At 41.9% G+C, this 12,892-nt stretch overlaps 1 protein-coding gene across 1 annotated transcript in view; it reads left to right on the forward strand.

The window, feature by feature from the left end:
• Positions 1-1,858: 1,858 nt before the first annotated feature.
• The window catches only part of LOC117478586 (IQ motif and SEC7 domain-containing protein 1-like), a 137,003-nt gene continuing 125,969 nt past the window's right edge, over positions 1,859-12,892 (forward strand). Inside the window, exons 1-2 of the mRNA XM_034125592.1 lie at positions 1,859-2,262; positions 5,985-8,056. Of these exons, the coding sequence (XP_033981483.1) occupies positions 7,302-8,056 (755 nt within the window). The 5' untranslated portion in view covers positions 1,859-2,262; positions 5,985-7,301. The remainder of the gene's footprint in view (positions 2,263-5,984; positions 8,057-12,892) is intronic.

Raw genomic sequence — 12,892 nt, forward strand, 5'->3', positions numbered from 1 at the left:
TTTGTGTATGAATTGTTGTTCTGGTTATTCAAATAGTGGCACAGTTATGGGGAACCAACTTGCTGTATTAGCCTATCTTGTAGCTGGGCCTTTTGCTCATCCTACAGTGTGTGTACAGTGTGGGAATCCACTTACCATAAATTCAGTTGTGTAGGAGGTCAGTGCTGCTGGTAGTTGTGTAACGTTGATAGAAGAAACGTCCAAGTAAGGGTCTTCAACACTCACATTTGAAATGGTAATTGTAACAAGGATACAAATTCTATGGTCATTTTTATTTTTATTCAACCTTTATTTAACCAGATAAAAGCATTGAGATCAAATCTCATTTTCAATGCTGACCTGGCCAAGAAGGCAGCAATGTTACACATAACACATAACACAAACATATAAAATACAGAGAACATAACTAAGAAAACAAAAGATGAAAAAGCAGTCACTACATTGATGAAATGTGAAATCAGAAAATTAGCTTTTCCATAATAACTTGTTGATCTGTTATAGTGTGCCCGGTCTCTGGCCAACCAAATGCAGTATCTTATTTAAATATGGTCAGGTTACTCAGTCAAGCTGCAAAGATTAGTTGACTTATCTATTAAAGAGGCCATATTCTGCTAACTTTCACGTTCATATTGTATCTAGTGTCTCTACTTTAAAGAGTCCTCTCCTGCTCATGTTCAGGTGTATATCAGTATGTAGTGTCTCTACTGGGACATGTCTCCATGCTTTAATGTTCAAAAAGCTCTTTATTTTTCTCATACTGCCTGTGCTGCAGCACCTCTTTTCACCCTCTGTCTGAAACCAGAGCCCAGTCTGCTCTGATTGGTTAGCTGGTCGGCTCTGTTGTGATTGGTCAACCGCTTAGAGATGTCCCGCCCCTTAGCCTATCACGTACAATGTGTTGGAGTGCTAGCTAATAGAAGTGCAAGTGTTACATTGTGATGTCACTTAGTTCTGGAAGTAAACAAAGGAGTCTAATGGAGGGGTTTCCGGCGGGGGGGGGGGAGTTGTAGAGAAACTCCCTCTGGAGGGACATTTTGCGATTTTCCTTTAATGAGGTCAGGTTACTCAGTCAGGGGTAACTGCAACGATTTAGTTAACATATCTATTTAACTGAGAGTTTCTTTTTCCTTTAAGAAGTTATTTTCAATATGACTGTCTAGAGTTTGTGTATGCAGTTTTAATTCATTGTGATTGCACAAGTTAAGTTGGAATTCGGAGTATTATAGAGCATCCCGTAATACCTCTTTTAATGCTTTTTATTTATTGACTTAGTTTGTCCCTATGTACTTTGTTCAATATACTACCAAATGTTTTAACATACAGTATAAATAAATAAAAAATGATAGTAACATGCCTTATTGGATGCCTTCAATTTGAAAGAACATTTCCAAAAAAAGGAGTGAATTTAAATTCATATCATCATTAATCATTTTAATACCCCATTATATTACTACACTATTTTACCTGCAGCCTGTGGTCACGAGCCCAATATCTGTTCGTCTTTCTGTAGCTTTTTTGTCTCTGATACTTGCATAATATTCCTGGATTGAGTGTGTGAGAAGTCCTCTCTGTCCCCCAGCCTCTGTAATGTATGTGTGATGTTCCTGGTTGTGCGGTAAACCAGCGGTGATGTGATTTCTGCGTTTGTCGCCGCGTGACGGTGTGCGTTTTTTTCTCTTTGCTACCAGCACACACACACACTTTTCCTCCCTCCTTGCTCCTTCTTCCTTCTTCTGTTTCCACCTCCTCCATCCATCTATCCAGGCTGCTGTCTGGACTCGACACCTCCTCCCTCCTCTCTCCCTCCTTCCTCCTCCTCTTTCTACGGCAGCATAGCAGAGGAGAAAAATACTAATATTTTACCAGTGATAAAAACCAAAGCAGCGTCCGTTCACAGGGAGAGGGGGGATCATCAGCGCTGCAGCAGCGGATCGCTCGGCTGTCAGACGCAGAGGAATGATAATTAGAACGAGATTGACTCGGCAACAAGAAGAAAAGGAGGAAGGAGGCCTGCAGCAGAAGGATACATGCAGGAGGAGAGAAGGAGGCGAGGAAATCATAATCTGATCAACAAGAATCAGAAATAGAGAGAAACGGCAGCGGTTGTGTGTTTTTTTTTTAATTCGGAGGGAGATGATGGTGACAGCAGCAGCGGAGGAGGAGATAGAGGGATGAGCAGGGATCAATAATCCTCCCTCCTCCTCCTCTTCCTCCTCCCCCACCTTCATCCCTCCATCACCTCTGCAGGAGCCGCTGAAACCTGTGAGACTCCGCTTCCTGCTTTTCATTCCTTTCTGCTTTTTTTTCTAGATGCTGCATCGTGTGTGTGTGTGTGTGTGTGTGTGTGTGTGTGTGTGTGTGTGTGTGTGTGTGTGTGTGTGTGTGTGTGTGTGTGTGTGTGTGTGTGTGTGTGTGTGTGTGTGTGTGTGTGTGTGTGTGTGTGTGTGTGTGTGTGCGTGTGTGTGCACACTCGTATGTATGTCATGTATGTGTAACTGTTGGCTATATAGGCCATGGGGTCTTTTATGTGTGTGTGTGTGCAGATATGTTAGCTTTTTTGTCTGTTTGCATGTGATGTGTTCTACATGCGTGTGTGTGCATGTACGTGCTGTGGAAGTACGCTGTGTGAGCTGCTGTGTGTGTGAAACATGTGTGGGTTGTATGAGCTACTCAGCGTGTGTGTGTGTGTGTGTGTGTGTGTGTGTGTGTGTGTGTGTGTGTGTGTGTGTGTGTGTGTGTGTGTGTGTGTGTGTGTGTGTGTGTGTGTGTGTGTGTGTGTGTGTGTGTGTGTGTGTGTGTGTGTGTGTGTGTGTGGTGTGTGTGTGTGTGTGTGTGTGTGTGTGTGTGTGTGTGTGTGTGTGTGTGTGTGTGTGTGTGTGTGTGTGTGTGTGTGTGTGTGTGTGTGGATGACAGATAACGTGACTGTAAAATTGGGCAATTAAAATAGTCCTGCTACTGTCAAATTCATCTGGAATATTATAAATCCAAATAGGGAAAGAATTGGGTTTTCAAACCGCCTACACTTTGATAAGAAATTGGGTGCATATAAAATGCGTACTGAAACAAAAGTGAAGATTTATTTCAGGGCTTGTTTCAAATTTAAAACCCCAGAAAATGTAATTATGTCGTGAAGTCAATGGCTCATCTGCAACGAGCACATTTTAAAGGGACATGTCACGAATATTTCTAGAGTTCGAGCAAGAAAGTTCATTAATGACTTTGGAAAAAACTAAAACGTGCATTAAGTGATTTAGTTTAGACACTTTTGGTCAGTGAAGACAGATCAACACATCATTTATATATCATCACCTGGTATGAAAACAGTTGCTCATTTCACATTGAGCAGTCACAAAGCAGCATGGTGATTCATTATGAGTCTTTGTGTTTGTGTCCACCTCATGATTGTAAAACCAATATTTACTCGTTTTAGCTTGTTGGTCTCTACCTGCTCCTGAGGGAAATATCTGTCTCGTTAGCTGCTAAATGCTACACTATGCTCACCAGCTATAGTCTCTAACTTTATTTTTTGTTTGCTGTGGAACAGGAAGTTAACTGTTTTCCAAAGCTTTTTGCGGAACTTGCCGCAGATAAGTAAAATTGTGAGTTGGAAAGTCAACAATGACTTTAAAGGGGCTAACTTTCAGGTTCATATCAGTACTTAGTGTCTCTACTGTGACATGTCTCCAGGCGTTTCAGGCGGGGGAGTGTGTGGGAGAGAAACTCCCTCTGGTGTGAACTTTGGGATTTTAGCCTTTGCAGACCATTTACATGCACAAACACCTTTATAACACACTAGAGGGAAGGGGAAACCCAAATAGCATGATAGGACCACTTTAAAGCATTTCTGTCACATGTTATATCGGAATTATACTTACAAACACAAATGCCATTCAGTGTTAAAGTGAGAGCTTGCTTACTGCCTCTGCTTCTGCCTGATTTACGGTGTGTATGAAGCAAACAGTCTGCACATCCAGAGAGAGAGATAGAGAGACACTGACGGAGACAAAGAGAGAGAGAGAGAGAGAGAGAGAGAGAGAGGGATTGTGGTCAGTTAGTGAGTCATGAATAATTGAATGTGCTTAATGGAAAGAGATATAAAAACTGAAACTGTTTGACCGCTTTGAAATAGACACCAGAGAGCCATTTCATTTGTGTGTGTGTGTGTGTGTGTGTGTGTGTGTGTGTGTGTGTGTGTGTGTGTGTGTGTGTGTGTGTGTGTGTGTGTGTGTGTGTGTGTGTGTGTGTGTGTGTGTGTGTGTGTGTGTGTGTGTGTGTGTGTGTGTGTGTGTGTGTGTGTGTGTGTGTGTGTGTGTGTACCCCTAGACAGGGTAAGATACTTCATTACCCAGAATTCCTGTGATTAAATCATCAAGAAATGTCTTATTCTCCTATTTTATTCAATATCAAAGTAAGCACATTTTTGATGAAGCTATCACTGTTTATTAACTGGTTTTCTGATATATTTATTTAGGACCCACAATAACTTCCATGGTTTCCACTGCTAACTTATCCACTTTTGTACGAACTACTCTGCAGACTGGAGTCTTTATTGTATCAAACACAGCGCCTGTCTCATAAAAACAGGTTCAGATACAACGCCTGTTGGCAAGTGAGATATTTTTGCAGTTTTTCAATCTATGATAATCTAGTAACAGATCACATCTCTTACCCAAATTCAGGCACAGTTCTTGAACATGTATTTGTGTTGCTGTGGTCCACTCTTAGAGAAAAACACTCCTGGAAACACTGGTTGTTTTTGCCAATTCACACGTTTCTGGACAAACTATCACTTCCCAAAAACTAAATCAATATTTATGTTTCTTGATTTTTGCATCACTTACTTTGCTTATGTTATTCACCAACTCAAAAACCTACTCGACAATAAACCTGATTCAGATTCTGACTCCCAGAATTGTGATGTTTATATCAACTCTAAAACTCTAAGTCTAAAAATGCATTGGTAGTAATTTCCCATCAGTGGCACACTATTCTTAGGCAGACTATTACTTATGACGTGTAATCAATCAGATGGGCGGTGGGTGGCACATTGAGGTTGACTACAGACAGAGAGACAAAGATGGCTCCATAAGAGCCCAAAATGTGGTATTATCGTCAAAATGCTGAATATCAAAGCCAATAATCAGTCAACTCTAAATGCATTGTAACTGTTGCTAAGCTGTGATTGAACAGAGACATGTGGTTGATTTAATACATGTATAAAAAATTCTATCATAGCCCTGACGACGCTTACCTTGGGATTTCATACAGGACGTTTTTATGATGCAGCCCTCCTTGTGTTTAATGTTGTGTGACATTAGCTGCAGGAACGGCTAGCTGCAGCCAGCATGTGGCTACCAAGAGTTTTAAATGTTATTTAATTTGAGATTATTACATTGATATAGTGCAACACACACAACAGGACAGGATTGAATTGGAAGAGATCTAAGACTGGGTGAGAAAATGCATAGAGAGAGCGTGAGACCAGAGGAGGTGGACTTAGACAGAGGAGGGATAGTGATAGAGTGTAGGAGGAGAGGCTTATGGGGTGTGATGATTTTTCTCGTCTCTGATGGTTTAGACAGAGCATGTCATTGGTATTTATGGGCTGAGAGACCTCACACTCCTAGCAACCATGGAGAAGGAGAGAAAATGTATGAAAGGGATGGAGATGAAACGGTAACAGCTATATAAAACGAGGACAGCATGTGGAAGGAGAGCAAAAGAGAGATCAGGAAGAGAGAAGAAAAAAGGAAAAGCCAAAAAAACGATGACACATTTATGTTGAAAGCAAAAGTAAGGGACATAAATGGACTACAATAAAGAGGGCAAAGACTAAATGATGAATGAAGGAAAATAAAGGTGTTTTTCAAGGAACATTGTGAAAGTTGATATTTCCTGTTGACTCTGCCTCTCCTGTTTTACAACTACCTTCTCATCTTCTGTTTCTTTGGTTCTTTTTCATGTAACGGATGGATGACATACAGAAGGATCTGGATATGCCATCCAGCGGGACGATGAATCCCAGATGTCTCACTGTATCCAGGAACAAGACAAACATCTGACATGACATTTCACCTTCTCGCATCGCTTCCTCCGACATCCCGACTGCAGGATGACAGGCTGAGTCCTGCAGGTGAACCCTTGGACCAGGGAGAGGTGATCATCTCCTCTTCCATGTTTCTCAGAAGATGATCTTCGACGGACGTTATATTTTCATTTTTTGGAGCTTTGGGTTGTGTTGATTTCTCGAAGTCTGGTTCCAAAATGTTTTGTTGAACTGAATTCTTTGAAGTCTCTTTTCCTGCTCAGAAAACTCTTTGATTTGGAGAATTAACACGAGGTTTCTGACACCAGGATTTTTATTATGAGGTACTACGTGGAAGCTGGTGGTTAGGCAGCTTTTTGGGAGTGTTTGCACGCACCTCCAGACTGCATTCCTGCTGCAGAACTTATTGGATGCAGAAAATATCCCTCTAGCCCTCTTGCAGGACAATCTTCCTTCTCTCAGCAATGGTAATGTGCAATATCTTTGACACAGAGGGACAAATAACGTCTCTGTTATCTGTGATTTCCACACCTGCTTCTTGGAAACCATTGCTCTGATCTTCTGCATGGAGTGCAAAGAGTGGATACAACTGACTCACTGACAAACAAAAACACAGTTTTCTTGGGAGGGGGGGGAAAGAAGACAATCTTTTTTCTCTAACTTTGTTCTTTTTTTATCCGTCATGGGTCTGAACCCGGACAGAAACACCTGACTGAACCAGGGGATGGTCGAAGACTCGATAAACCTCTTTGATTGGATCCAGCGAGAACGAGGTCCATCTTGATCGTCAGATCAGAACTCAAAGAAGTAAACTCCTCTCCCCCCCACTTACCTCTGGTGGGGGGGAGGGTGAAATATACTTTAGTTTTTAGGGTGTAGGGCTTAGGGCCATAGCGTTTAGTTTTGTAGTTATTTAGACATTAGGTTGTAGACTAGACATTAGAGTACTGAGCTCTGATCTAGTTGGTAGTTATTTGGTTCTCTTGTGTTTAGGCTTATTCAGTTCTGCTGGTTTTAGCCTTTAGCTTGCTAGCTTATTTACCTGAACAAGCCCTTGTGGTATAACACACGTTAGCATTTGGCTCTGACCTAGCTGTAGATTACAGAAGATTAGCATTTAGTGTACAACCTGGATCTAACCAACTGTAACAGCAAAAAGCATTTAGGTTCTTTAGTTTAGAAATTAGCATTAGAAAACCTTGGTCATAAACATTTAGACCATTAGCCTGTGTGCTAACTCTCAGACCAGCTAGTTATGGATGCTAATCAAGGCCCAGGCCAGGGCAGCCCAGAGAGCCCTAACCGGGCGGTGGAGTACCTTCTTGAACTCAACAACATCATCGAGAGCCAGCAGAAGCTTCTGGAAACTCAGAGGCGCCGGATCGAGGAGCTGGAAGTCCAGCTGGACCGGCTCAGCCAGGAGAACAAAGACCTGCGTTTGGACCGGCAGCCCGTCGTTCCTCCTCCACCCGCTCCTCCTCCCGAGCCTCCACTCCCTCCTCCCCCTCCACCGCCTCCACCGACCACATCCACTTCCATGTCTGCCAAGAATCACCAACAGCACCACCACCACCACCACAACAGCCAATACCAAGCTCCTCCGCAGCCCCCCTCCTCCATCCCCCTGCACCAGAACCACCACCACCACCAGTACCATCACAACCACCACCACTCCTCCGCCCACCACTCTTACAACAGCTCCAACAGCATCCCTACGACGGCGATCCCGGTTCCCGCTCCGTCTTCAGCCCCGACCTCCATCTCGATCCCTACCCAAATCCCGACTCCGATATCCCCCCCGGCTCCGGCTCCAGCTCCGGCTCCTCCTCCGCCGCCTCCGATGCCGTCTCGGGACCAGCCGCGGGCCCACAGCCGGCTGACCCGCCTGCCCTCCACCAGCACCGGCACCAACACCAACTTTGTGGAGAAAGAGAGGGAGAGGATTGAGCGCATGCACAAAACCAACGCCTCCAACAACCACCACGCCCACACCCTCCACCACCAGAAATCGTAAGTTAGATTTTAAAGTATTCTTACTACAACCAAAGTCAAAGATAACGCGAGAGGAAGGCAAACCTGAACTCATGAGTGGATTGGAATAAACCAAGTCTACTTTATTTATTGTATAAATAATGCTCGAAACTAGAAAGCACCATTTTGAGTTTTATTTCAGAACATCCAGGAAAATTGTGAATTTGTCTTCTTTGGATGAAGATTACATAGGAGGCCATACTGAATACTACTTATTACATGGAGGAGTTAGTACATCCATTCTATTTCACAGGATTGGTAGAATCAAATTGTCATTTCTAATGGAAAACGTATTCCTCTAAATGTGGCGTCCAGTTAATCAACCCACTCTCTGTTTTGCCGAAACTTGTGTAAATCTTTGACTTTGGTCTCGACTAACTTTGCAGATTTTCTTACGCAGGTTTTGTTCAAGCCAAGAAAGGTTTGCCCACATGGTAAATATGACCTGGAAACATCTGCTTGCTGGCAAAATTGCAAGCAAAAGAAAACTGTATTGCTGAAAGTGATCTATTGTAAAGCTGTTTGGACTCACCTAATAGGAGAGGTGACTTGTTTTCCTTCTCGGATTCAGAGGGGGCAGCCGATGCCTTTGTGCTTTCTGTCTGTAATGAGACAATGTGATTGGTGGGTGTACAAGGTTGATACATATTCATCCTTTTATCAGCTAATATGGCTACAAAGCAAACGGTTGTAACAGGAATGTTCATGTTGCAGGAGAGCATGAGACTCCAGAGACAGACGAACATAAAGACCACAGCTTCTCTAACACTGATATTTGGCGGACTGAGCAGCGTTATGTAATTTCTGCTAAGCAAAGGGATTGCTTGTCCTTGCTGAGACCATAAAGAAAACACACTGTGCTTTATGTTTAGGAGAAGTTGTCGGCTGTACTGATCACCATAGTAACACCAGGTAGCTCCGTAGCTTTTTGATTTCTGCTCTTATTTAGTTGAACTCAAAACATATTTCTGACAAAACTCGAATTGGGGTTTGTTGCCTGGTAACACTATCTTAGGAGCATCCTATCAGGAAGTGTTGACATCCTGCAGGCAACAGGATGCAGGGCTGCAGTCGTCCCATGCTCGTACGAGGCAGTTTTTCTTCGGTAACGTTGTCCGTGGGAAACGCCGGTCATGGCAATTGCCGTTGCTATGCAACTGTGGAAAACCTGTTTGAAGGACGGCACTTTTTCGCTTACAGTTGAAATGGTTTTAACCTCGCTCTGTGCTCTTGCTAAGCTCGCACTGCTGTTGGGAACATAGAGCATCGTTCCCCTCTCCACTGAACGCAGAGAGGGAAAGAATAGAAGCTTCAGAGAGAGACCTGCAGAACTGAAGGCTGAGGAAACGCAGCGATGACTCATGGAGACGGATTTAATACTACTATTGCTTTGTCTCATAAGCTCTCATACGAACAGGCGAAAAGTGAAATAGATCGTGCACAGAGGTACAGTGTGACTCAGACTCTCAGATCTGGGTTCATCTTGAGAAAAAAAACCTTCCAATCCCTGAGTCATGGGGTGTTCAGGTGCAGCTGAAATCGTGAGAAAAAGCTGACCTCAAGCTTGCCAATGATGTAACAGGCAGAGAACAATGATGCAGTCTGACAGCAGCGAAGATAAGGCTGATTCTTTATGAAATCACAGTACAATCGGCTGCCTGCTGCCTGCCTCCTCAAGTGACTGAGTGTGATCCAATAAATCCCACACTGCACTGGGGCAGATTATAGCACAGAGGCATGACAGCATGTTGCAGAGAGCTGCCTACACTGGTTTCTGAGTGATTTCGTATTGGGCATGATGCAGCAAAATGCAAAACACCCTCACACTGATTTATTTCGCAGCACCTTGCAGCACCTCAGGCTGAAGCAGGGAAATACAAGACGCACATACACACTCACACACGCAATGAAGCAGTTCATATTGTAGGACATTATCAAACATTACATTTAAAGTGTTATGAAATATATTTAATAATAGTTTTGTATAGATTTGGATTTATTGTAGCCATATTCTAATTTACATACAGTTTCCATTTTCCTATTGTGCTACAAAGGCTTAGCAGAGTCAAACACTAGCATTTGCAAACATTATCCCTTACACTTTGTTATTTATAGATCCTGCACCATGTCCCTTTTAAAATGAACTTTAAGATCAAGTTTTGCATTTTAAAGGTCCCCCACAACAAATGTTCAGGTTTGCAGTTCATAAAGTTTAGGTTATATTCGTGGGGCACCCTCTTGGTTGATTAGTTGCTTGTCAGTTTGGTCTTGGTCGACTGATGACATTTTTTAAGACCTTTTTTCTGTGTTGAAAGAGTTATCATGGGTCATTTTAACAAAAGCAGGTTTAAAGTGCTGCTTTTGCATGCTTTTTTGGTGGAGAAACGTAGCTTTACAGATCTGTCTATTAAACACATAATCAATAGTCGATAAAAGATTGTTATTCGATTCATTTCTTTAGTCAAGGACAGCCCTTGTAATATTCGCCCCTCTGGCCTTGGCTTGTTTGCTGGCGGCCAGTAAGATAGTTTGCTACACGTATCAAAATTAACGGAAAGAAAACTCCATCAGGTTTTAAAGTTGTTCAGTTAAAATGTGGTTGCTATAAAAGGGTAGCAGCTGTGTGAGTGTCCGCACATGAACTCACCACGGCACAACAGCAAGAGTCACTACACACAGCAGCCTGAAGTAGACATTTTAAATGGAGTGTAGTAGACAAATAAAAAATGCAAAACACCTGTATGATCCTAAATGTTTGTATTAAAGATTCAAGAGTGAAGAAAGGAGAAAGTGAACTCACAGTCCTGTCGCTGAAGCGTAAAGCAGCATCTCAGTGTGGGAGTTACTGAGCAGACAGAGATACACCAGAAGTTTAAGGGACACATCTCTGCTAACAGCTTTGTTAAGATATCATTTGTTATAACAGTCTGTAGTTTTTAGGCAGTGATAATGTCTCGAATGAATACAATACTCAAATGAAATATTAGCAATTTCTGACTTTAAAGGTACAGTTTGGAGAAACCAGCTTGAGTGCGCTAGAATTTGAAAATACACAGCTGGAAAAAATCTGCCACTTCCTTACAGAGCCCCTCCTCCAACACACACGAACGCGCACATGACCAATGAGGGCATGAGATAAGTTTGTGCACAGATGGAAGGCTGACAGGCAGGTAGGCCATCCAGTTATTTTAGCCGGGCCGGCTCAGATGATTGGTCGTGCTTTTTACAGCGCCACGGCTTCCACAGATGACATTTTTTAATGGATTTTTTGTCAAAGCACTTAAGATATTCATTGCTATCGGGATGTTAAGAGCATTCCATGGAATATAACAAAAAGTGTATCTCGAGCCGGTTTCTCAAACTTACCTACCCCACCTTTAAGGTTTGCCTCCGCTGTTGATAGATGTTTTAATTACTCTTACACAGACAGGGAAGATTCAGATTCTTTCCTCCATTAAAAGTAGAAAAACTGTAGTCTTAAAATACTCAAAAAAGTCCTGAATTCCACATTTTACTATAGAAAACATACATAAGTACTAACATCAAATAGCAAAACTGCCTATTTCAGAGTCATAAATACTCATAATTAATGTAGTATTATCGGCTAAATGTACTTAAAGTATTGAAAGTAAAAGTACTCGATATGCAGGATTAATCTTTTTACAATATTTTACTATTATGGTCTACATTATCCTCTTTTTAATCACTGAGAAACACATTTTAATGTAGTACTTTGTCAACATGGGACACATTTTTTACTTGAGAAAGTTCAGAGTTGAGAAGTCGTAAATTACTGCATCATATTATGCAAGCATAGCAATGTATTTGTTGTAAACACGAGTTAAATAGCTGTAGGTTAGAGTAAAAAGTACAATCATTTCCTCTGACATTTAGTCGAATAGAAGTATAAAGTAGCATTACATGGAAATACTCAAGTAAAGTACAGTTGTGTCAACATAATACTACAGTGTGATTCTTTGGTAGTTGTATGTATGTCCATCACTGCAGTTGCACAGAGTAAAAACAGATATTTGACCCCCCCCCCCCTGGTGCTGATGATGATTAGAGATCCTTCAGTCTTCAGCCGTCCTCGCTCACATGTCAGTGGATGAGACGATGCCATCGCCATCATTAGACGTCAGTGCGGTGACATCTTATTGATCAGAGAGGAGACTGATGCAGAGCAGTTATGGTAATGAACAGAGGGAGGATGTGGTTCTGCAGAGTGGGTGTGAGGAGTCAGAGGATCAGATCTGAACCATCACCGAAGCGGAGAGAAATGGTGCCAAAGAGATTTAAAGAGGAGGCATCGATTATATTTTCTTCTGCAGATCTTCCTCTTTCTGTCTTTTTATTCTATTTTTCTATTTATTTCCATCTGCATGCTTTTTTCCCTAAACAAAGTTACGAAACAGTACATGCATTTTTTGCTACTTTAATACTCCACTATGTTTTCGAAGAAAGTATTACTTTACTAGCTAATTCTTACATATAAAAACACATGGCATTTTTACCCAGTGTTTTGAAAAAGATATCATACAAACCCTTCTATGGGCCTTTGAATAAAGACCGGTTTTTAGGCTTATGTTAAAAGTGCCATCTTACTCAGGGTGTCCGCGGGGTCTTAAAAAGTATTAAAAGTTGATAAATAAATTTAGCGAAAATTAAGGCTATTAAAAAGTATTAAACGGCATTTTCCAAGGTATTACATTTTGTAGCTTGTTTTCAATAAGTATATAAATTGTCCAAAGAGGTTGTATTCTACAGTCTGCCTGAATGTAATCATTGCGTAGGTGTGTAGTGTGATTCTGTGTA

The sequence above is a fragment of the Trematomus bernacchii genome, unplaced genomic scaffold (assembly GCF_902827165.1).
Source record: "Trematomus bernacchii unplaced genomic scaffold, fTreBer1.1, whole genome shotgun sequence".
Classification (NCBI taxonomy): domain Eukaryota; kingdom Metazoa; phylum Chordata; class Actinopteri; order Perciformes; family Nototheniidae; genus Trematomus; species Trematomus bernacchii.